This window comes from Aquarana catesbeiana, linkage group LG07 (genome assembly GCF_042186555.1).
Source record: "Aquarana catesbeiana isolate 2022-GZ linkage group LG07, ASM4218655v1, whole genome shotgun sequence".
Lineage (NCBI taxonomy): Eukaryota > Metazoa > Chordata > Amphibia > Anura > Ranidae > Aquarana > Aquarana catesbeiana.
In genome coordinates this window covers 343,263,239-343,290,347 of record NC_133330.1, presented here as the reverse complement: position 1 = coordinate 343,290,347, position 27,109 = coordinate 343,263,239, and the positions used below count along the sequence as shown (strand labels likewise).

Genomic DNA, 27,109 nt, shown 5'->3' with positions numbered 1-27,109 from the left:
TCCATTCAGTTGTTGCTGATTCCCGTAGTGGAACAAAGGGGAATTCTCAATATATTTCCCAGATCGTAGATTTGCTTCAGCAGGAGATATTGGAGGGGTGTCCACAATATTACATCAAAGGTGACCATCAATAACAAATATGAATTATTTACAGGTAATCATATATAATAATTAATAGGTGTTACATTATTACCATTCATCCTTTGAATCTCAGAGTCTATGGTGGTCTATTAGGTAGATACAAGTCTTGTTATACTGAATTATTTATATATTTTTTTATTCATTTTTTAATTTTTATTGACAGGTGTCCTATGTGATAACAGTGACAGGTACTTTTTATGCAGACATTAGACTGATGATCCCTCCTCAGCTTCTAGTGCAGATTGGGGACACAGAGCCCTCAGTCTGCTCTTTTATGCTCAGAGCTCTTCCGGGTTTATTCAGCCATAGAGAAGGTCAGTGAAGGGCCTTCAGAGGAGCAGAGTAAACCCAGAGACCACCAGGGGGAGCAAGATGTGCAATGTCAACAACGGCATGTTCATCAATCAGCATTATCCAGTCATTTCCCCACCGCCTGTCACAGTCTGGGTGTACATTGCTGAGCTGGGAGTATCCACATTGACTATCACTGTAAATGGAAATACACCACAATGGCCTATGATGCACTCAGTCATCTTCATCATCCTGGTCGGGCCCCTTCTTGCCAGGGGGGCCCTGTAGGCGGGGCTTACAGGTCTGCTCCTCTCCACTCTCCTCTGAGTGCTCGCCCTCCAGTATGTATGTGATGACCTTGGCGTCTATCTCCGTCATGTCCAGACATCGACATGGAGAAGTGCTGACCACGAACGAGGACCCCCAGGAGTTTTCACACAAATCTGTCCCGTTCGCGAACATCTGGAGGGAACAAGAGAGGAAATCACACGGCTGACAACCAGAAATGTTACCGTCTCTATATAATATTATTATTTTATCTCCAAGAAAAGTTGTCAGAGATATCCCCGTCAAATATCTACAAGTGTCAAATATCTATATATGGACCTCTACTGTTCATACAGATTCATTATACTATTAAAAAATAGAATAAAGAAAAGAGGGTGCACCAGCCTTGTGCAATATCCTTAGATAAGTTTATTTAAAAAACAAATTAAAAACTACTCACAAGCATGTCAAAGAAACGGCAATGTAAAAAATGATGGCAATCGGCCTGATAACCGCAGTCTCCAGACGATGAAGGGGAGGACATGAGGACCACTACTGGCTCGAGCCATACATAATTGGTGTCAGTGGGAGGAATAGTGCCCCATCATTGGTTTCAGTGGGAGGACAAGTGCCCCATCATTGTGTCAGTGGGAGGAATAGTGCCCCATCATTGGTGTCTGTGGGAGGAATAGTGTCCCATCATTGGTTTCAGTGGGAGGAATAGTGCCCCATCATTGCTATCAGTGGGAGGAATAGTGCCCCATCATTGGTGTCTGTCTGAAGAATAGTGCCCCATCATTGGTGTCTGTGGGAGGAACAGTGCCCCATCATTGGTGCCAGTGGGAGGAATAGTGCCCCATCATTGGTGCCGGTGGGAGGAATAGTGCCCCATCACTGGTGTCAGTGAGAGGAATAGTGCCCCATAATTGGTTGCTGTGGGAGGAATAGTACCCCATCATTGGTGTCAGTGGATGGCATGGTGCCCCAAGGGCCAGATAAAGGCAAGCAAAGTGCCACATCCAGCCTGTGGGCCGCAGTTTGGAGACCCCTGCTCCAAATGAATTATATACTTTAATGGAATATATTAGCACAGGAGGAGCACAGATATCTGATTGTCCTTCTCTAGACCAGATCCCTTTGATGAAGTTCTGCAGTCGGTTCTAGATCACTTCCAGGTCCTGGTTCTGCCACCACAGAGACCTCATAGACCAGCAACCCAGTCCATAGGCTGCCTCAGGGGCAACGGCCCCCTGAGGCTTGGAACTCTCCTTGCTGGGGAAAGGCAATCTCTCCAGGGCTCCTGACTATCAGCTTCCCAGCCACCATCTGGGCACACCTCCCCACGGATTGGCTACATCCTGATGTCAATATTCTGGCTGGTTATTTGAAATCGTCCCTCTCTAAGCTCTAGAATATTCTTCTAGAGGCAGGGGGAAGCAATCAAACTTCCAGTCTGTGAAACCCTGAACAGACCAGACCAAACAATTACCCCCCCCCCCCAATACCTCTGTGCACTCCTCTTAAGCAGAATTTTTTGGACCTTTTCTCAGTCGCAGCTCCCTTTAAAAGTATCTAAGCGATGCAATGACTGAGAGCTCCCTCACTGCCGCTGACATCTTCGCCCAATCTTCTTCTGCCATCTTCATTGGCCGGGGTGTCAGTACTCCTTTCATGGTGGCTCAGTGTAGAAGAGGAGCTTTCATTGCAGAAGAGTCACAAAGCATCCTATGGAGTCATCATCATAACTGCCAGCAGTTTTGGGCAGAAAAGCTAAAGTTCCACTTTACCAATAAAAACCCGACATGGAGTTCCAGTCCTTCCCGGCTTCATCTACAGCTAAAAAAAGACTTTTGGCTAGAGACAGACTTTAAGCCTCGGGAAGCCGCGTGGCCACCTACAGCAAAAACACGTGGCTGAGGAAGTGACCCCAAACCACAGAGGACAAGAATAAACACCAGAGCACAAATTAATCTCTAAACTAGGAGCGTGCGTCCTTCTCTCCCTGCATCTCTTCACCGCACACCGCCGAGCTGGCCTCCGCATATCGTATTCTGGGCTCCGAGATCTGCCAAATACCACAAACCATTTCCTCTCTGTGATATCCACACCCTGCTCCTTGCCTCTCCCTCCTCTCCCATCATATATCCTCGCCTCTCCCATCATATATCCTCGCCTCTCCCATCATATATCCTCTCCTCTCCCATCATTTATCCTCTCCTCTCCCATCATATATCCTCTCCTCTCCCATCATATATCCTCTCCTCTCCCATCATATATCCTCTCCTCTTCCTCCCCTCCCATCATATATCCTCTCCTCTTCCTCCTCTCCCATCATATATCCTCTCCTCTCCCATCATATATCCTCTCCTCTCCCATCATATATCCTCTCCTCTCCCATCATATATCCTCTCCTCTTCCTCCCCTCCCATCATATATCCTCTCCTCTTCCTCCTCTCCCATCATATATCCTCTCCTCTCCCATCATATATCCTCTTCTTTCCCTCCTCTCCCATCATATATCCTCTCCTCTCCCATCATATATCCTCACCTCTCCCTCCTCTCCCATCATATATCCTCTCCTCTCCCTCCTCTCCCATCATACATCCTCTCCTCTCCCATCATATATCCTCGCCTCTTCCTCCCCTCCCATCATATATCCTCTCCTCTTCCTCCTCTCCCATCATATATCCTCTCCTCTCCCATCATATATCCTCTTCTTTCCCTCCTCTCCCATCATATATCCTCTCCTCTCCCATCATATATCCTCACCTCTCCCTCCTCTCCCATCATATATCCTCTCCTCTCCCTCCTCTCCCATCATACATCCTCTCCCATCATATATCCTCTCCTCTCCCATCATATATCCTCTCCTCTTCCTCCCCTCCCATCATATATCCTCTCCTCTTCCTCCTCTCCCATCATATATCCTCTCCTCTCCCATCATATATCCTCTCCTCTCCCATCATATATCCTCTCCTCTTCCTCCCCTCCCATCATATATCCTCTCCTCTTCCTCCTCTCCCATCATATATCCTCTCCTCTCCCATCATATATCCTCTTCTTTCCCTCCTCTCCCATCATATATCCTCTCCTCTCCCATCATATATCCTCACCTCTCCCTCCTCTCCCATCATATATCCTCTCCTCTCCCTCCTCTCCCATCATACATCCTCTCCTCTCCCATCATATATCCTCGCCTCTCCCTCCTCTCCCATCATATATCCTCTCCTCTCCCTCCTCTCCCATCATACATCCTCTCCTCTCCCATCATATATCCTCGCCTCTCCCATCATATATCCTCTCCTCTCCCATCATATATCCTCGCCTCTCCCTCCTCTCCCATCATATATCCTCTCCCATCATATATCCTCTCCTCTCCCATCATATATCCTCTCCTCACCCATCATATATCCTCTCCTCTCCCTCCTCACCCATCATATATCCTCTCCTCTCCCTTCTCTCCCTCCTCTCCCATCATATATCCTCTCCTTCCTCTCCCATCATATATCCTCTCCTCTCCCTCCTCTCCCATCATATATCCTCTCCTCTCCCATCATATATCCTCTCCTCTCCCATCATATATCCTCTCCTCTCCCTCTTCTCCCATCATATATCCTCTCCTCTCCCATCATATATCCTCTCCTCTCCCATCATATATCCTCTCCTCTCCCATCATATATCCTCTCCTCTCCCTCCTCTCCCATCATATATCCTCTCCTCTCCCATCATATATCCTCTCCTCTCCCTCCTCTCCCATCATATATCCTCTCCTCTCCCATCATATATCCTCTCCTCTCCCTCCTCTCCCATCATATATCCTCTCCTCTCCCATCATATATCCTCTCCTCTCCCTCCTCTCCCATCATATATCCTCTCCTCTCTGTCCTGTGCTGTGGAATCCATTTTCAGGTTGTTCCTCCTCTTTAAATTCTTTTTATCTTTTCTACAGTGCAGATCAGTAAAGTGCAGCATACAGAAGAAGTCACAGATTACAATGATCATTATACACATGATCTCTTCTCCCGGAACTCCCCATACACTGCGGACATTCTATTCACTTCCCTGCCAGATAAAAGGTGACAGTCATGGTGGACACATCCCTATAATGGATTTCCAGTTGGTTGGATATCGGTAGTTCTGTTTCCAGCGTCTCTTCTTGTACAAATCGCCGGATCACTTACAAAGTAACGAGCGCCGGTGACACAGAATCACTAAATCTCTTAATTAGCAGCTAACACCTGCTTGGCTGCACTTCAGATTTTCACTAAGACTCTAATCATCTCTACAAGTTAATTGAATGAATTTAACACACACAGTGCAGATCCGGCAATCCCTGGAATACGTTCTCTGGAGACCCGGAACGTTCCAGTGTAGTCAGCTGTCCCCTGGAGAACACACTGCCAACACCGACCCAGCACAGTCCTAACAGTATCCAGCACCTACCCGGCAATTACCCAATGACTGCCCAGCATCTACCCAACAACTGCCCAACACTTACCCAACTACCTACCTGCACCTACCAAACAATGGCAAAGCATCTACAACAACTGTCCAATGACTGCCCAATGACTGCCCAGCACCTACCCAACAACTGCCCAATGACTGCCCAGCATCTACCTAACAACTGCCCAATGACTGCCCAGCACCTACCCAACAACTGCCCAGAATCTACCCAACAACTGCTCAATGACTGTCCAGCACCTACCCAACAACTGCGCAGCATCTATCTAACAACTGCCCAATGACTGCCCAGTACCTACCCAACAACTGCCCAGAATCTATCCAACTGCCCAATGTCTGCCCAGCACCTACCCAACAACTGCCCAATGACTGCCCAGCATCTATCTAACAACTGCCCAATGACTGCCCAGCACCTACCCAACAACTGCCCAGAATCTACCCAACAACTGCCCAATGACTGCCCAGCACCTACCCAACAACTGCTCAGCATCTATCCAACTACTGCTCAATGACTGCCCAGCACCTACCCAACAACTGCCCAACACCTACCCAACTACTGCCCAATGGCTGCCAGCGCCTACCCAACAACTGCCCAGAATATACCCAACAACTGCTCAATGACTGTCCAGCACCTACCCAACAACTGCCCAGAATCTACCCAACAACTGCCCAATGACTGCCCAGCACCTACCCAACAACTGCTCAGCATCTATCCAACTACTGCTCAATGACTGCCCAGCACCTACCCAACAACTGCCCAACACCTACCCAACTACTGCCCAATGACTGCCAGCGCCTACCCAACAACTGCCCAGAATATACCCAACAACTGCTCAATGACTGTCCAGCACCTACCCAACAACTGCGCAGCATCTATCTAACAACTGCCCAATGACTGCCCAGCACCTACACAACAACTGCCCAGAATCTACCCAACAACTGCCCAATGACTGCCCAGCACCTACCCAACAACTGCCCAGCATCTACCCAACTACTGCTCAATGACTGCCCAGCACCTACCCAACAACTGCCCAACACCTACCCAACTACTGCCCAATGACTGCCAGCGCCTACCCAACAACTGCAAGGCATCTACCCAACAATTGCCCCCTAACTGCCAGGACCTACCCAACAACTGCCCATCATCTACTTGACAACTGCCCAATGACTGCCCAGCCCCTACCCAGCAACTGACCAACACCTACCTAACAACTGTCCAGCAACTGCCCATCATCTACATAACAACTGACTAGCACCTTCCCAACAACTGCCCAGTGAATACCCAGAACCTACCCAATCACTGCCCAGCACCAAACAGCAATTGCCAAGCACTTACCCAACAACTGTCCAGCACCTACAGAAGAACCGCCCCCAACAACTATATAACAACTGCTCAATAACTGCCCAGTACATACCCAACATCTGTCAAATGAATGCCAAGTAGGTACCCAAAACTGCCCAGCAACCACAGAAGAACTGCCTAATAACTGCTAGTCACCTACCCTACAACTGCCCAATGCCTATCCAACTGCTGCCCAGCACTTACCAAACAACTTCTAAACAAATACCCAGCATGTACCCAACCACTGCCTAGCAACTACCCAACCACTGCCAAGCAACTACCCAACCACTGCCAAGCACCTATCCAACAACTGCCCAATAGTATTCAATGCCTTCCCTGTACCCTCTGAAATGATGTACAATGATTAAGGAATACTCATTCTCCCGAAGATTAAAAAGGGAGATGGGGCAGATAAATGTACTGCAGATCTTCAGAGAAAGCATCGATTAAATCATCTGCAGAATACACTATATTGCCAAAAATATGTGCACTCTCCTCTAAATAACAGAGTTCAGGTGTTTCCAGTGAAGAGTATGGGTAATACTACATTATACAAAGAGATTGTAGTCAATTGTGGATGGACCCTGCTGACTTCCTGTACCAGTGACCACATAAGAAATGTGGATGAATTTCGCCAGTGGGGACACAGAGAACAATATACTGTAAGCCAGACAATGGTTCTAACCCCTTACCACTCCATTGAAAACTAAATGAAAACGCATTTGTGTAAACTATCAGCAGCCACCAACAAGTGATCTCTCCATCCCTGTCTCAACTCAGACATTTGGCTGAGATGAACCTTTGTGTTTATTGATCCGCCAGCAGAGGCCTCTCAGGAGAGGTGCAGTGGTGCATAAACCTAACAATATTTTGTTAGGTTTATGCATCCTGGATCCTAGGATACACTGACAAGTCCACATTTTGTCTGCCCAATTTTTCGGATGGTTGCACCCAAACCCCCCCCCCCCTATTTATGGGTTTGTTATGGCCAAACCCCACTCCTAAATATCCATGAATCCCTTACTCATGGCCTTAATCCCTGAAATTGACTACTTTTTGAGTTACCGGTGCATATGTGTAGTAACATAAATAAGGGGAATGCTGGCAAATCCAGGACAGTTGACATGTATGGTGATGTCCTATGAGGGCAAAGCAGTGGTGTCTCCTAAGACCAGAGCAGAGGTGCCTCCAGAGAACAAAGCAGTGGTGCCTTCTAAGGGTGGAGCAGTGGTGCCTAATAAGGGCGGAGCAGTGGTGCCTCCTAACGGTGGAATAGTGATGCCCCCTGAAGGTAGAGCAGTGGTGCCTCCTAACGGTGGAATAGTGATGCCCCCTGAAGGTAGAGCAGTGGTGCCTCCTAACGGTGGAATAGTGATGCCCCCTGAAGGTAGAGCAGTGGTGCCTCCTAACGGTGGAATAGTGATGCCCCTGAAGGTAGAGCAGTGGTGCCTCCTAACGGTGGAATAGTGATGCCCCCTGAAAGTAGAGCAGTGGTGCCTCCTAACGGTGGAATAGTGATGCCCCCTGAAGGTAGAGCAGTGGTGCCTCCTAACGGTGGAATAGTGATGCCCCCTGAAGGTAGAGCAGTGGTGCCTCCTAAGGGTGGAGCAGTAGTGCCACCTAAGAGCGGAGCAGTGGTGCCACCTAAAGGCGGAGCAGTGGTGCCTCCTAAGGGCGGAGCAGTGGTGCCGCCTAAGGGCGGAGCAGTGGTACCTCCGGAGGGTGGAGAAGTAGTAACTCTTAAGATTGGAGCAGTAGTGGCTCCTAAAGGCAAAGCAGTGGTGCCCTTTTAAGATTGGAGCAGTGGTGCCTCTTGAAGGTGGAGCAGTAGTGCCTCCTAAGGGTGGAGCAGTGGTGCCTCCTGAGGGCAGAGCAGTAGTGCCTCCTGAAGGTGGAGCAGTGGTACCTCCTAAGGGCGTAGTAGTGGAGCCTCCTAAGGGTGGAGCAATTGTGCCTCCTGAGGGTAGAGCCGTGGTGGCTCAAAGCAATGGTGTCTTGTAAGGGGGAAGCAGTGGAGCCTGGTAAATATGGAGCAGTGGTGGCTCCTGAGGGTGGAGCAGTGGTGGATCCTGAGGGTAAAGCAATGGTGCCTCCTAAGGGTGGAGCAGTGGAGCCTGGTAAATGTGGAGCAGTGGTGGCTCCTGGCGGCGGAGCAGCGGTGGCTCCTGAGGGTGGATGAGCAGTGCCTCCTGTATAGGTACTGAGCCCCTCTACCCCCACACATAGCAGTGTGTCAGTATCTATGTGGTGATCACACAGTCAGCGACGCGCTCCGCCATGTATAGCAGTACTGAGCCCCTGACTCAGGATGGCACTCCCATACACCATGGCTGAGTCAGGGTTCCGTTATTCCCGGCGTGGACAGAAGACTCCCCATAAGGACGATGTTTATTCTGGAGCCGTCCTCTGTATATGATGAGAAATGCCGAGACCGTCCGATGATCTGCGTGCCAAATCTCACAGCTGAGACCAGCCCACCCACCGACCAATCTTCTCCTATGATGTCATGTGATAAATATAAAATGTGATTCTGATCCGGGTTACAGCCGGACTCGTCGCCCAATCACATCGCTGCACATCATTGTGCATTGCAATAGAAAGCACGATCTTCTACAATACGCCACAACGCACGTAAATGCGCCATTTTATTAACACAACGCATGACAACGCTAGTGCAAGTGTTTTGTTCGTTGCTGTGTGTTGGAGTGACAATCAGTAAAATGTGCGCATATATATATATACCCCTTGTGTAACCGGTGTGAACCGAGGAGAGTGACGAAAGCTGGCCATACACTATACAATCTGATTGTACAAATTCCTTTAGATCTGTGTAATATGAGGGCAGGGCACGCCTAGACAACCTATTCAATATGAATCCAATCAGGAAGGACCCTACACTACATACTGTAGTTGATAATGGATCTAAAGGAGATTGTACAATCAGATTGTATAGTGAATGGTCACCTGTACTTTGCTGAAGAGCAAAGATCAGATCATTCTCAGCACCAAGAACGTCATAATAAGGAAAGACCCACCAGAGCTGTACATGGCACCGCCACACCGCCTGGATATATTTACTAAGATGTCTTCAGACGTTCACACCGGGGAGGGGAGGGGGGGTGTCACTTTGTATTTTAGTCATTATGGAGTCTCAGGAATGATTCACTACGGCAGAGTGACAACCCCAGATGTGCCGGTGTGAGAGTGGAAGATATGAGGTCACCGATATCTACAGAACAACCCCCAGAGTTCCCGAGGATCCCAGAGATCCGACCACCGCTGATGGAATCCACACAGAACAATGTATCTGAGAAGGGGGGGGGGGACCAATTTATGGGGTCTATGTTATTACCTCCTATGTATAGTGCCAACATATACCGCAGTGCTGTACAGAGAACACTGAGCCAGTCAGATCAGAGGAGCTTACACTCTAATGTCCCCTCCCCCCACACAGTCACATCAGTCTCTATACAGAGGAGCTTACACTCTAATGTCCCCTCCCCCCACAGTCACATCAGTCTCTGTACAGAGGAGCTTACACTCTAATGTCCCCTCCCCCCACAGTCACATCAGTCTCTGTACAGAGGAGCTTACACTCTAATGTCCCCTCCCCCACAGTCACATCAGTCTCTATACAGAGGAGCTTACACTCTAATGTCCCCTCCCCCACAGTCACATCAGTCTCTGTACAGAGGAGCTTACACTCTAATGTCCCCTCCCCCCACACAGTCACATCAGTCTCTATACAGAGGAGCTTACACTCTAATGTCCCCTCCCCCCACAGTCACATCAGTCTCTGTACAGAGGAGCTTACACTCTAATGTCCCCTCCCCCCACAGTCACATCAGTCTCTGTACAGAGGAGCTTACACTCTAATTCCCCCTCCCCCCACGGTCACACAGTATACTCAGTGTCCTCCATCTCTCATGGTACCTTGTTGTAGGGGATGCAGTCATTCTTACAATGGTTTCCGCTCTCGTCATACGTCCAATCGGTGAGGAAGTTGTGCGCACAGACCAGATCTGACCGACAAGCTTCAAACCTGAGTGTGAGAAAAAGGGAACACCTCTGTCAGGTTTTTATTTCTTCTCTCTGACCCCCCCCATTGAAGAGATTTTCCCTCACTTCCTGTCCCTGTGACAACCATAACAGAAGTGTGTGTGTGTGTGTGGGGGGGGGGTTGTCACCAGGATAGGAAGTTACTGGCAGCATTAAAAACATTTTCAGAAGTTGGTCTCTCACCCTCCCCCCGCCCCCTTTGCAGGTCTCCGGTTTGCACTCACCAGCCGTCACAGAAGGTCTGGCACAGCGGCACTCTCTGGATGGCGACGGAGATGTTGGGGTGACCCCAGTGTGCGGTCAGTGGGGAGCACTGATAGAAGCATTCGATCTTCTTCATATAATCCTCACAGCTGTAACATCAAACCCATATATATATATATATATATACACATTAATAATAATATATAATAATTAATAATAAATAAATTAATCAATTTGCAACATGTTATAAAACATATGAAATACACAATAACAGAGGGACATTAGAGATATTAGCCCCCCCCGGAAATGAAGGGCAGGGGGGGGGGGGGGGCGGCGCTCTTCTTCATTAAACAAACAGTGGCGGGGAGATCACACTATGCAGCTCTCATCCACATCTGACATCCCTCTTAAAGGGCCAGTGCACAAAGATTAGTTCAGCTTCTGAGGGACTATATTTCCCGTCAGTCCTCTTAGGGGTTCTAGTGCTGAGATCGCCTCCACTAGAGCTCATTGCTCTCCCCCCCCCCCCCCCAATTCTTAGGTCTGCTGCACCCGGAGTCTCACTTCTCCTGCTGGATTCTCCATAATGTAACACATGCAGTAAAGTGAGTGATGTATAAGAGCCTCAGCATCTGACTGGGGATTACAAAGATCTCACCATCGGTGTCCCCCGGGAAAATGGCTGATCCAACCTGCACATTGATCCTGATCATGGAAATGTCATACTTGTGTATTGATCGATGTGAAACGTTCGGTGTAGAAGGAATGGAATATGGAGCCATGGTTTGTTATCGCCGGCGAAAGACAAACAAGTTGGTAATCTGGGATCAGACCGGAGCAAGGTTAGGAGGAGGACGAAGCTTCAATCGGAGCTTGCAGCACAGTCCAGAGTCCGGCCCGGGGGGTCACCAGCACCAGAGAGCAAACAAAATCCAGAGGAGGGAGCAAAGGTCAAAAACCATCCACCAAATTCAATAAAAAAACAGGCACTGAACTTTGATCATCCCTGTCCACATCATCGAAGAGGACATTGGGGTATGAAGGGGGTAGCAGTGCCAATACATGCCCTCTGCCCGGGGGCCCCCAGACCCAGAGAACTCCATCACTACCGGTGTTAGCATGCTGTTTATACAGACATAGGTGCAACAACCGTTGTCATATATTATACTGCGATTACTCATTCTGCCACTAGGTGGTAGTATTACATTTAATGTATACATAATGTAATGTTCCTTCTAGTGGAACTACATGGTTATGATGTCATTTCCTGTCTCTGTGTTCCAATAAAACAAGAAGGGCTCTGCCATGTGTCCAGCACTAAGAGTCAAATCTGCAGCGACTTTCCAGCGGCTGACCCCCTGGACCGGCTTCTCTGTTATTTCCGGCCCCGGTGAGAACTCTGCTGGGCCAAGCTACACTAAACCTGAGAGAGCAAGGAGGTGGCCATTAATGACCTTCTGGGTCTAAAAACGCTAACTGTCTGGCTGTCATACTGATACTCTGGCTCCAAGACCTGAAACAAATATCCAGGTCAGGAATTATGGCTTCATTGCTCGCATGCTTCTTCTGTGTCGGATACTCAGACACTATTTAAATAGGTGTTGGTGTAGAGCTGGACCCAAAGGTAAGTATAATCTGGTGGGTACCCAAAACTTAAAAGGCGCCTTTCCATCGTACGGGGGGTCCCCAGAGCAGTCAAAGAATGTGGGAAGGATGAGGGCAACAAATGAGTTTCTAACAAGACCAATATAGATTTATTCATTTTGATAAAAGATCGATCAGTGGAAGCCAACATGTTTCGGGGACTCGCACCCCCTTCATCAGGGCTCAATGGAGAGATCTCGCAGGTCTTGTTTCCTCGGACTTGATGAAGGAGGTTGCGAGTCCCTGAAAAGTGTTGGATTTTACCCTCTGATCTGTTATCAATAATAATGAATATATTCTGGAATTATTATGAACTTCTATGGTGCTCCCATCCTTCCCTTCTTCTTCAGGTAGTATTAGAGGCAGAGGAAAATTACAGCCAGATATGCAGCATTTTCAGGCAGAGATCGGCCTTCATATTCTTCTCCTCTGCTCTCCGATATCGAATGACCTGCTGCGTCTGTCAGGCTTTGTATTTTAGTACATCAGTCCTTCTCTGCATCTGAATAGACTTTCCTCTCATACAAGCAGAGTTCGATCAATGTGTGCTAGACGGGAGCCTAGGGGCCCGGTGAAAGTCCAGGTGTCCCCGGGAAAATGGCTGATCCAACCTGCACGTTGATCCTGATCATGGAAATGTCGTATTTGTGTACTGATGATCGATGTGAAACGTTCGGTGTAGAAGGAATGGAATATGGAGCCATGGTTTGTTATCGCCGGGGAAAGACAAGTTGGTAATCTGGGATCAGACCGGAGCAAGGTTAGGAGGAGGACGAAGCTTCAATCGGAGCTTGCAGCACAGTCCAGAGTCCGGCCCGGGGGGTCACCAGCACCAGAGAGCAAACAAAATCCAGAGGAGGGAGCAAAGGTCAAAAACCATCCACCAAATTCAGTAAAAAAACAGGCACTGAACTTTGATCATCCCTGTCCACATCATCGAAGAGGACCTGTCTCCAGACATTGGGGTATGAAGGGGGTAGCAGTGCCAATACATGCCCTCAGCCCGGGGGCCCCTATACACCGGAGAGCTCCATGACTACCGGTGTTAGCATGCTGTTTATACAGACATAGGTGCAACAACCGTTGTCATATATTATACTGCGATTACTCATTCTGCCACTAGGTGGTAGTATTACATTTAATGTATACATAATGTAATGTTCCTTCTAGTGGAACTACATGGTTATGATGTCATTTCCTGTCTCTGTGTTCCAATAAAACAAGAAGGGCTCTGCCATGTGTCCAGCACTAAGAGTCAAATCTGCAGCGACTTTCCAGCGGCTGACCCCCTGGACCGGCTTCTCTGTTATTTCCGGCCCCGGTGAGAACTCTGCTGGGCCAAGCTACACTAAACCTGAGAGAGCAAGGAGGTGGCCATTAATGACCTTCTGGGTCTAAAAACGCTAACTGTCTGGCTGTCATACTGATACTCTGGCTCCAAGACCTGGAACAAATATCCAGGTCAGGAATTATGGCTTCACTGCTCGCATGCTTCTTCTGTGTCGGATACTCAGACACTATTTAAATAGGTGTTGGTGTAGAGCTGGACCCAAAGGTAAGTATAATCTGGTGGGTACCCAAACTTAAAAGGCGCCTTTCCATCGTACGGGGGGTCCCCAGAGCAGTCAAAGAATGTGGGAAGGATGAGGGCAACAAATTAGTTTCTAACAAGACCAATATAGATTTATTCATTTTGATAAAAGATCGATCAGTGGAAGCCAACATGTTTCGGGGACTCGCACCCCCTTCATCAGGGCTCAATGGAGAGCTCTCGCGGGTCTTGTTTCCTCGGACTTGATGAAGGAGGTTGTGGGTCCCTGAAAAGTGTTGGATTTTACCATCTGATCTTTTATCAATAATAAGGAATATATTCTGGGATTATTATGAACTTCTATGGTGCTCCCATCCTTCCCTTCTTCTTCAGGTAGTATTAGAGGCAGAGGAAAATTACAGCCAGATATGCAGCATTTTCAGGCAGAGATCGGCCTTCATATTCTTCTCCTCTGCTCTCCGATATCGAATGACCGGCTGCATCTGTCAGGCTTTGTATTTTAGTACATCAGTCCTTCTCTGCATCTGAATAGACTTTCCTCTCATACAAGCAGAGTTCGATCAATGTGTGCTAGACGGGAGCCTAGGGGCCCGGTGAAAGTCCAGGGGCCCCAGCTAGAACCATCGTGCTGAAGGGGGGGGGGGTGTTGTAGGCAGGGTGTGTCTGATGGGACCAGTACAGAAGGGGGGGGGGGGCTATGGCAATCCTTATTAATGTCAGTCGAAGGGATAGAGGGCCACAGCTACTACCCTGCCTAGGGCCCCATTCTGCACCTGGCTGTCCATTCACAAGACAGGCGTAAAAATCTATCCTTGGAATTGGGATGTTTGGATTGGCAGCTGCTCGGGGGCCTCTGCACACAGGCTGAGGTGTTGTATTAATTACTGGAGGGGGCTGCTCGCTCTGGGGACCCCGTCCATCCAGCTCTGTCATTGTTTATCCGGTCCTCCTGCTCTGCACAATATTTATGTCTTCCAGATCCAAGCTGGGGGATGCTGAGAGAGAGGTTGTGTCTGTCGCCCGGATACACTTCATTAATATCTGATGGGAGAGATTATTCCGCCAGCAGAAACGCCATTAACCCAACCGCTGCCAGATACTGCAAAGCCCTGTGACTGGGGGATACCCAGGAGCTAACAATCAGATCCATCCGTCTGTGAGCTGGCCATACACACAGCACACCAACCCTGGCTCCATGACGGTTTTGTGGAGATGGGATAGGCTTCTCTGAAGGGAAAGGTTTTCAGGGATCGCCTAAAGTGGACAGAGTAGGAGATAGTTGGACAGATTGGGGTCGGGCGTTCCATAGGATAGGATAGGCTCAGGGAAAAGTCCTGGAGGCGAGCATGGGAGGAAGTGACAAGGGAGCTAGAGAGCTGGAGGTCTTGGGAGGAACGAAGAGGACGATTAGGTTGAGACTTGGTTTTGAGACTAGGCTAGTGATGTAGCTGGGGCCGAGTTGTGGATGGCTTTGTAAGTTCTTGTTAGTATTTTGAATTGAATTAGTTGGATGAGTGGCAGCCACTGTTGGGATTGGCAGAGGGGGGTGGAGGACACTGAATGGAGGCCAGTGGAAGGACTGGCAGAGAGGAGTGGAGGACACTGAATGGATACCAGTGGAGGGATCGGCAGAGAGGGGTGGAGGACACTGAATGGAGACCAGTGGAGGGATTGGCAGAGAGGGGTGGAGGACACTGAATGGAGACCAGTGGAGGGATTGGCAGAAAGGGGTGGAGGACACTGAATGGAGACCAGTGGAGGAATTGGCAGAGAGGGGTGGAGGACAATGAATGGAGGCCAGTGGAGGGACTGGCCAAAAGGGGTGGAGGACACTGAATGGAAACCAGTGGAGGGATTGGCAGAGAGGGGTGAAGGACACGGAGTGGAAGCCAATAGAGGGATTGGCAGAGAGGGGGGGGCACTGAATGGAGGCCAGTGGAGGGATTGGCAGAAAGGGGTGGAGGACACTGAATGGAAACCAGTGGAGGGATTGGCAGAGAGGGGTGGAGGACACTGAATGGAGACCAGTGAAGGGATTGGCAGAGAGGGGTGGAGGACACTGAATGGAGACCAGTGGATGGATTGGCAGAGAGGGGTGAGGGACGTTAAATGGAGACCAGTGGAGGGATTGGCAGAAAGAGGTGGAGGACACTGAATGGCAACCAGTGGAGGGATTGGCAGAGAAGAGTGGAGGATACTGAATGGAGACCAGTGGATGGATTGGCAGAGAGGGGTGGAGGACACTGAATGAAGGCCAGTGGAGGGGTTGGCAGAGAGGGGTGGAGGACATTGAATGGAGGCCAGTGGAGGGGTTGGCAGAGAGGGGGGGGGGGGTGACACTGAATGAAGGCCAGTGGATGGATTGGCAGAGAGGGGGGTGACACTGAATGAAGGCCAGTGGATGGATTGGCAGAGAGGGGTGGAGGACACGGAGTGGAAGCCAATGGATGGATTGGCAGAGAGGGGTAGCAGATGCTGAGCGGTCGGTAAGGTGGATGAGTCTGGCAGCATTCATGATGGACTGAAGGGGGGATAGCCTATGTGAAAGATAAGCCAATGAGGAGGGAGTTGCAGTAGTTGAGGTGAGAGATGACCAGGGAGTGGATTAAGAGCTTTTGGTGTCGTTGGTTAGGAAGGGCCGTATTTTTGAGATATTGCGGCGGTTGAGTTGACAAGCTTTGGAAAGTGATTGGATGTGGGACCAAAAGGAGAGTTTACAGCCCAGGATTACACCTAGTACCCTGGAAAGTGGGGATAGGTTGATGGTTCTGCCATTGCTCTTGACAGATAAATCAGGGCAGGGCATGTGGGGAAATAAGGAAATATTATGAGCTTGGTTTTGGATAGATTGAGTTTGAGGAAGTGATGTGACATCCAGGCTGATATGTCTGTTAGTAAGCTGGTGATACGTGAGGAAACTAATGGAGTAAGCTAAGGGGTGGAGAAATAGATTTTGGTGTCGTCAGCATAGAAATTATATTGAAAGCCGTGGGAGGCAATCAGCTGACCCAGGGAGGAGGTGTGGATTGAAAATAGAAGAGGTCCAAGAACAGAACCCTGAGGAACCCCAACAGAGAAAGGAAGAGGAGTGGAGGAAGTAGAATTGCAAGTGACACTGAAGGTGCGGTGGGATAGGTAGGATGAGAGCCAGCGAAGAGCGCAGTCACGGGTGGTCATCCGTATCAAAGGCAGCCGAAAAGTCCAGAAGTGGGAGTACAGAAAGGTGTCCATTGGTTTTTGCTTTTAGTAAGTCATTTGTGAGTTTTAAAAGAGTAGTGACGCATTCCTAGGAACAGGACAAAGTCCGAGAGATGCATTTCCATCATGACATCACATCTGAGGATGGAGGCCCATACAGGAGCAGACTGGTTGCAGATCTGGTTACCTTTTTTTGGCGATCACTAGAAATGCGTATGGGGTGCACCGCATAGTGACTGCTCAAGCGCAGAGTCTGATTCACACTTTAGATTGTAAGCTCTACAGAACGTTTATCATCCCGAGGCTGGGCTATGAAGATCCTCCGTTCCGGTTTTGCTGCACTTCCCAATTTTGGCAGTTGGTCAGATCTTTGTACCAGGCTGTCACCTCACAATGGAGGGTGTCTGGTCTGAGCCGGTACAGACAGATGGAGGTCTCTGTGCCTACTGCAATCCTTACCAATGGGATAGGAGGGCCAATGTTGAGACCTTTCCTGGGGCCCCATTCCGTCTCTGCCTTCAAGTCATCAGATATCCAGATCAAAGCATCATAGATCCCAGACGTATCCCGGACAGATCCCAGACAGATCCCAGACAGATCTCAGACAGATCTCAGACAGATCCCAGACAGATCCCAGGCAGATCTCAGGCAGATCTCAGACAGATCCCAGGCAGATCCCAGACAGATCCCAGACAGATTCCAGACAGATCTCAGACAGATCTCAGACAGATCTCAGACAGATCCCAGGCAGATCTCAGACAGATCCCAGGCAGATCCCAGACAGATCCCAGGCAGATCTCAGACAGATCCCAGGCAGATCCCAGACAGATTCCAGACAGATCTCGCTCAAAAGTAATTTCCAATTGGCTCCCTCCTGATTTGACCCTCAGGTTTGGTGAACCTCACACCGCCCCAAACCATCCAATTCAGATTTAGGTCCTTCAAAAGACACAGATCAGGAACAAAACATCTTTCCGTTTACATCACCTATTTTATCTTGTAAGATCTGGCTACATGTTATAGAATGATCCAACAGATCCCGTATCTTTTCTATATGACTGATCCAACGGATCCCGTATCTTTTCTATATGACTGATCCAGCGGATCCCATATCTTTTCTATATGACTGATCCAACGGATCCCGTATGTGTTCTCTATGACTGATCCAATGGATCCCGTATCTGTTCTATACGACTGATCCAATGGATCCCGTATCTGTTCTATACGACTGATCCAGCGGATCCCGTATCTTTTCTATATGACTGATCCAATGGATCCCGTATCTGTTCTATCTGACTGATCCAGGGGATCCCGTATCTGTTCTATCTGACTGATCCAGGGGATCCCGTATCTGTTCTATCTGACTGATCCGACGGATCTCGTATCTGTTCTCTATGATTGACCCAGCGGATCCCACATCTGTTCTCTATGACTGACCCCGCGGATGCCGTATCTGTTCTGTATGACTGATCCAGCGGATCCCCTATCTTTTCTAGATGACTGATCCAGCGGATCCCGTATCTGTTCTGTATGACTGATCCAGCGGATCCCGTATCTGTTCTATATGACTGATCCAGTGGATCCCGTATGTGTTCTATATGACTGATCCAGCAGATCCCTATCTGTTCTGTATGACTGATCCAGCGGATCCTGTATCTGTTCTCTATGACTGATCCAGCGGATCCTGTATCTGTTCTATATGACTGATCCAGTGGATCCCATATCTGTTCTCTATGACTGACCCAGCGGATCCTGTATTTTTTCTATATGACTGATCCAGCGGATCCCGTATCTGTTCTCTATGACTGATCCCGCGGATCCTGTATCTGTTCTCTATGACTGATCCAGCGGATCCCATATCTGTTCTCAATGACTGATCCAGCGGATCCCATATCTGTTCTCTATGACTGACTCAGTGGATCCCGTATCTGTTCTCTATGACTGACCCAGTGGATCCCGTATCTGTTCTCTATGACTGATCCAGTGAATCCCGTATCTGTTCTCTATAACTGACCCAGTGGATCCCGTATCTGTTCTCTATGACTGACCCAGTGGATCCCGTATCTGTTCTCTATGACTGACCCAGTGGATCCCGTATCTGTTCTCTATGACTGACCCAGTGAATCCCGTATCTGTTCTCTATGACTGACCCAGTGAATCCCGTATATCTGTTCTCTATGACTGACCCAGTGGATCCCGTATCTGTTCTCTATAACTGACCCAGTGGATCCCGTATCTGTTCTCTATGACTGACCCAGCGGATCCCGTATCTGTTCTCTATGACTGACCCAGTGGATCCCGTATCTGTTCTCTATAACTGACCCAGTGGATCCTGTATCTGTTCTCTATGACTGACCCAGTGGATCCCGTATCTGTTCTCTATGACTGACCCAGTGGATCCCGTATCTGTTCTCTATAACTGACCCAGTGGATCCTGTATCTGTTCTCTATGACTGACCCAGTGGATCCCGTATCTGTTCTCTATAACTGACCCAGCGGGTCCCGTATGTGTTCTATATGACTGATCCAGCGGGTCCCGTATCTGTTCTCTATGACTGACCCAGCGGGTCCCGTATGTGTTCTATATGACTGACCCAGCGGATCCCGTATGTGTTCTATATGACTGACCCAGCGGATCCTGTATCTGTTCTATATGACTGACCCAGTGGATCCCGTATGTGTTCTATATGACTGACCCAGTGGATCCCGTATCTGTTCTATACTCACGGTTTGCTGAGGTTCCCACATCTGTTCCAGTAGAAATTATCCACTTGGATCAGCGGAGACGGCGATATCTTCTCGGTGACGTTGGCATGACAGCAGGAGGCTGCAGGAGGAGAGAAGAGATGTCACCATACACAGTACAGATATAAGGAATGGATTCTATAGGATAATATTTCATGTGCCGCTCGATCACTATAAATCAATGAACTGATGATCGGTGATGGGGACACAGTGAGCAAGAAATTCCCGGGACTGGTTTTTAGTTTAGGGATATCAGGAGCTCAACTAATATCCAAACCAAAGGGAGGAACGGCACCTGGTCTCTGTTCTTCTATATGTCGGTATTTCTTTTCCGGCTTCCATACAAGGCATAGAAGAGATGCAGCAGAAGAGCACAGAGACCGGGGGGGCCATTGATTTCCTTTTGTTGGGATGATTGAGGAGCCTGAACAAGCAGTGTATCCCCTGCAGATGACACCTGATCTATAGGTGGAGGAGGCCGAGCGCTAGGACCCCTGTTGTGTGGCTCTAGACTTTACAAAGTATAAAAAGTCAGAATGTTTTTTGTTTTTAATTCTGGATGTAATAGGTTCCAATAAATGGAGGAGCTGTCTGCAGAGTGAGATTGCAGTTCCTCGCAGTGGCCCATATCATGAAAAGGTGCCGCCCAGTGAATAGATCCTCAGGGGCGGGACTGTGACAGACTTCTGTGTCACCTCCCCGCCTCCTTATGCACCAATAGCATCCTCCCGCTGGTGGGGTCACCTCAGCACATCTCCATCTGATCATTATCTTTTCCCCAATTCTACTTACAGTTGGCGTAGAGGTGACACTCCTGCATGCCAGTCTCGGGGCCCGGGGCCACCTTGTGTTGGGCCCCCTTCAGGCAGGCATGCTTGCAGTATACAGCAGACAGGAGGGCCAGAAACAACGAGACCACCAGAGACCTCATCTTCTTCTTCTTCTACCTGCTGGGGGGACAATTGGAGCTCAGGTAATGGGGGAGGAAACAAATGCTGAACTATATACAGACACTGTGGGCCAGATTTACTATCCTCACGATCCTCACAATCCCGGATATTCAGAGAGTCGCCCCTCCCCCTCCCGACATGCTCCCCACTATAAGAAATCCGATTAATTCTGATTTCTCTTCCTATACGGTGCGCTATTGGAATGTACACGCCGATACGAGAGACTACTGCCAGTGGTTCACTGGGTGATACCCCCCAAATGTGATACCCCCCAATGTGATACCCCCAATGTGATACCCCCAAATGTGATACCCCCAATGTGATACCCCCCAATGTGATACCCCCAATGTGATACCCCCAATGTGATACCCCCCAATGTGATACCCCCAAATGTGATACCCCAGAATGTGATACCCCCAATGTGATACCCCCCAATGTGATACCCCCCCCAATGTGACACCCCCAATGTGATACCCTCCCCCAATGTGATACCCCCCCCCAATGTGACACCCCCAATTTGATACCCTCCAATGTGATACCCCCAAATGTGACACCCCCAATGTGATACCCCCAATGTGATACCCCCCAATGTGATACCCCCAAATGTGACACCCCCAATGTGATACCCCCCAATGTGACACCCCCAAATGTGATACCCCCCAATGTGATACCCACTAATGTAATGTCCCCCAATGTGATACCCCCAAATGTGATACCCCCAAGGTGATATCCCCAAATGAGATACCCCCCAATGTGATACCCCCAATGTGATACCCCCAAATGTGATACCCCCAAATGTGATACCCCCAATGTGATACCCCCCAATGTGATACCCCCAATGTGATACCCCCAATGTGATACCCCCCAATGTGATACCCCCAAATGTGATACCCCAGAATGTGATACCCCCAATGTGATACCCCCCAATGTGATACCCCCCCCCAATGTGACACCCCCAATGTGATACCCTCCCCCAATGTGATACCCCCCCCCAATGTGACACCCCCAATTTGATACCCTCCAATGTGATACCCCCAAATGTGACACCCCCAATGTGATACCCCCAATGTGATACCCTCCAATGTGATACCCCCAAATGTGACACCCCCAATGTGATACCCCCAATGTGATACCCCCCAATGTGATACCCCCAAATGTGACACCCCCAATGTGATACCCCCCAATGTGACACCCCCAAATGTGATACCCCCCAATGTGATACCCACTAATGTAATGTCCCCCAATGTGATACCCCCAAATGTGATACCCCCAAGGTGATATCCCCAAATGAGATACCCCCCAATGTAATACCCCCAATATGATATCCCCCAATGTAATACACCACAATGTGATATCCCCCAATGTGATCCCCCCCCAATATGATACCCCCCAATGTGCTACAGCATAATGTGATACCCCCCAATGTGATACCCCTGTCAGCAGTACTGCTCCCCTCTCTGGTCTCCCAGACCACAAGCTGTTCCGTGGTTGCAGCACCCTGCTGTACGGGCCTCACTCCTGACCACCAGATAGGGTTCCCCCAACACCGCAGGTTCTCCCACCTCTCAGGAACACGGGACTTCCTCCAGCGTCCTCTGTGGACTTGCTAGTCACCTCAGCTTAATTGGTCTCTGCGGACCCGCATAACTGTCCTGACTCCCCCAGTATGTTTGCCACCTTGATTCACCCGGACAGTCCAGGTTTTGAATTATGTGTCCGGGTTTCAGTCTGCCTGACCGGGCTGTGGCCCCTCCCCCCAAGTAACCAAGATAGTCACATACAAATCTGTTGTCGTCAGGGATCTGCGGGTGGCTGTCTGGGGGGGCAGGTTTGGAATCACTGGGGAGCAGGGTGATGATGTCAGCAAAATAAATTTGTCCACACCCACTGTTCGATGCGGCACACTATAAGCGGCACATTATTACTCTTCTTGGGGCAACCAAAGGTGTCTAAAGTGTTCGGGTTTGGCTTGAAGAGAAGGTGGCAACCCCATCCCCCAGCCCTATGGGCAAGAAGTCCCCCCAACATAGGGTTTTGCCTCCCGAGAACATCACCCCCCCTCCCCCGGGTGGAGCACACTGAGCTCCTCTCAGACCTGGCTTATACACACCTCCATACCCACCCTACACTCCTCCATACCCACCCTACACACCTCCATACCAACCCTACACACCTCCATACCAACCCTACACACCTCCATACCCACCCTACACACCTCCATACCCACCCTACACACCTCCATACCAACCCTACACACCTCCATACCCACCCTACACACCTCCATACCCACCCTACACACCTCCATACCAACCCTACACACCTCCATACCCACCCTACACACCTCCATACCCACCCTACACACCTCCATACCAACCCTACACACCTCCATACCAACCCTACACACCTCCATACCCACCCTACACACCTCCATACCCACCCTACACACCTCCATACCAACCCTACACACCTCCATACCCACCCTACACACCTCCATACCCACCCTACACACCTCCATACCCACCCTACACACCTCCATACCAACCCTACACACCTCCATACTCACCCTACACACCTCCATACCCACCCTACACACCTCCATACCAACCCTACACACCTCCATACCCACCCTACACACCTCCATACCCACCCTACACACCTCCATACCCACCCTACACACCTCCATACCAACCCTACACACCTCCATACCCACCCTACACACCTCCATACCAACCCTACACACCTCCATACCCACCCTACACACCTCCATACCCACCCTACACACCTCCATACCAACCCTACACACCTCCATACCCACCCTACACACCTCCATACCCACCCTACACACCTCCATACCCACCCTACACACCTCCATACCAACCCTACACACCTCCATACCCACCCTACACACCTCCATACCCACCCTACACACCTCCATACCCACCCTACACACCTCCATACCCACCCTACACACCTCCATACCAACCCTACACACCTCCATACCAACCCTACACACCTCCATACCCACCCTACACACCTCCATACCCACCCTACACACCTCCATACCAAACGTACACAACTCCATACCAACCCTACACACCTCCATACCCACCCTACACACCTCCATACCAACCCTACACACCTCCATACCAACCCTACACACCTCCATACCAACCCTACACACCTCCATACCCACCCTACACACCTCTATACCCACCCTACACACCTCCATACCAACCCTACACACCTCCATACCCACCCTACACACCTCCATACCCACCCTACACACCTCCATGCCGACCCTACACACCTCCATACCCACCCTACACACCTCCATACCAACCCTACACACCTCCATACCCACCCTACACACCTCCATACCCACCCTACACACCTCCATACCAACCCAACACAAATCAATACCAACCCTACACACCTCCATACCAACCCTACACACCTCCATACCAACCCTACACACCTCCATACCCACCTTACACACCTCCATACCCACCCTACACACCTCCATACCAACCCTACACACCTCCATACCCACCCTACACACCTCCATACCCACCCTACACACCTCCATACTAACCCTACACACCTCCATACCCACCCTACACACCTCCATACCCACCTTACACACCTCCATACCCACCCTACACACCTCCATACCCACCCTACACACCTCCATACCCACCCTACACACCTCCATACCAACCCTACACACCTCCATACCCACCCTACACACCTCCATACCCACCTTACACACCTCCATACCCACCCTACACACCTCCATACCCACTCTACACACCTCCATACCAACCCTACACACCTCCATACCAACCCTACACACCTCCATACCCATCCTACACACCTCCATACCCACCCTACACACCTCCATACCAACCCTACACACCTCCATACCAACCCTACACACCTCCATACCAACCCTACACACCTCAATACCAACCCTACACTCCTCCATACCCACCTTACACTCCTCCATACCCACCCTACACACCTCCATACCAACCCTACACACCTCCATACCAACCATTCACACCTCCATACCCACCCTACACACCTCCATACCAACCCAACACACCTCCATACCAACCCTACACACCTCCATACCAACCCTACACACCTCCATACCCACCTTACACACCTCCATACCCACCCTACACACCTCCATACCAACCCTACACACCTCCATACCCACCCTACACACCTCCATACTAACCCTACACACCTCCATACCCACCCTACACACCTCCATACCCACCTTACACACCTCCATACCCACCCTACACACCTCCATACCCACCCTACACACCTCCATACCAACCCTACACACCTCCATACCCACCCTACACACCTCCATACCCACCTTACACACCTCCATACCCACCCTACACACCTCCATACCCACTCTACACACCTCCATACCAACCCTACACACCTCCATACCAACCCTACACACCTCCATACCCATCCTACACACCTCCATACCCACCCTACACACCTCCATACCAACCCTACACACCTCCATACCAACCCTACACACCTCCATACCAACCCTACACACCTCCATACCAACCCTACACACCTCAATACCAACCCTACACTCCTCCATACCCACCTTACACTCCTCCATACCCACCCTACACACCTCCATACCAACCCTACACACCTCCATACCAACCATTCACACCTCCATACCCATCCTACACACCTCCATACCCATCCTACACACCTCCATACCCATCCTACACTCCTCCATACCCACCCTACACACCTCCATACCAACCATACACACCTCCATACCAACCCAACACACCTCAATACCCACCCTACACACCTCCATACCCACCCTACACACCTCCATACCCACCCTACACACCTCCATACCCACCCAACACATCTCAATACCCACCCAACACACCTCCATACCAACCCTACACACCTCCATACCAACCCTACACACCTCCATACCAACAGTACACACCTCCATACCCACCCTACACACCTCCATACCCACCCTACACACCTCCATACCCACCCTACACACCTCCATACCAACACTACACACCTCCATACCCACCCTACACACCTCCATACCAACCCTACACACCTCCATACCCACCCTACACACCTCCATACCCACCCTACACACCTCCATACCAACCCAACACACCTCCATACCAACCCAACACACCTCAATACCAACCCTACACACCTCCATACCAACCCTACACACCTCCATACCTACCCTACACACCTCCATACCCACCCTACACACCTCCATACCAACCCTACACACCTCCATACCAACCCTACACACCTCCATACCAACCCTACACACCTCCATACCCATCCTACACACCTCCATACCCACCCTACACACCTCCATACCAACCCTACACACCTCCATACCAACCCTACACACCTCCATACTCACCCTACACACCTCCATACCAACCCTACACACCTCCATACCAACCCTACACACCTCCATACCCACCCTACACACCTCCATACCCACCCTACACACCTCCATACCCATCCTACACACCTCCATACCAACCCAGGCTGCAGGCATCCAGCAAAGCCCGGATCACCAGATCCAAGGTTTCGGTCCCACCCAAGGCACTCTGGAACCTTCAAACTCCCAACCCCCCCGATCCGGGATCACACATTTCTCCGCTCACTACAGACACGCTGGAGCCTCTCAAACCGGAACTTTGGGAATCCTGTGTCCTTTCTACCTAAATCCACCTATCGGCACAGGGCCTCACATCGTCAGATAAGATATAGATATATATATATATAAAAAAAAAATAATGGGCTAAAACTAGAATGTAGAATGGCATAAAAATATAACCCAAAAACACAATGAAAAATGCCAAAAATTATAAATCCTAAACAGTGATATGAGGATTTGCATCTGGCTGTTTAATGTCTGGCAACACAGACAGTTCTTATTTCAGACTGTTAAGGCTCAAAGAGAGGAAGAACGGGATTGGCTGCTTTGGAAAGTGTTTATCTTCCCGGTGAATGAGCCCCTTTCTATGCATTCTCTATGTATTGAGTCTCTTACCTTTGCCGCTCATGTGCCGAGTGTCAGCTCTCCGGCTCCTCTCAGTATTTATATCTCTTGTTGTGCTCAGTGTGTTTGTTCTCCTTATCATCTCACCTCATCCAAGGCTATCTGAGCGGTCTCATTTCACCTGTCCCCAGCCAAGGACCTCGCCC

The 27,109-nt window shown here is 49.8% G+C and overlaps 1 protein-coding gene across 2 annotated transcripts; it reads right to left on the bottom strand.

Annotated features, from left to right (window-relative positions):
- Positions 1-260: 260 nt before the first annotated feature.
- On the bottom strand, positions 261-27,109 carry LOC141103900 (riboflavin-binding protein-like). 2 transcript variants are annotated; one of them, XM_073593964.1, is made up of 6 exons: positions 26,955-27,109; positions 20,697-20,854; positions 19,887-19,986; positions 10,786-10,914; positions 10,436-10,544; positions 261-894 (listed from the first exon to the last, which is right to left on the bottom strand). In XM_073593964.1, the coding sequence occupies exons 2-6, from the start codon at positions 20,833-20,835 to the stop codon at positions 667-669; spliced, it is 705 nt and encodes a 234-aa protein (XP_073450065.1). In that variant the 5' UTR covers positions 20,836-20,854; positions 26,955-27,109; the 3' UTR covers positions 261-666. The 2 variants fall into 2 exon arrangements, with proteins under 2 accessions (XP_073450065.1, XP_073450066.1); XM_073593965.1 differs by having other exon boundaries at positions 20,697-20,851; positions 26,955-27,106.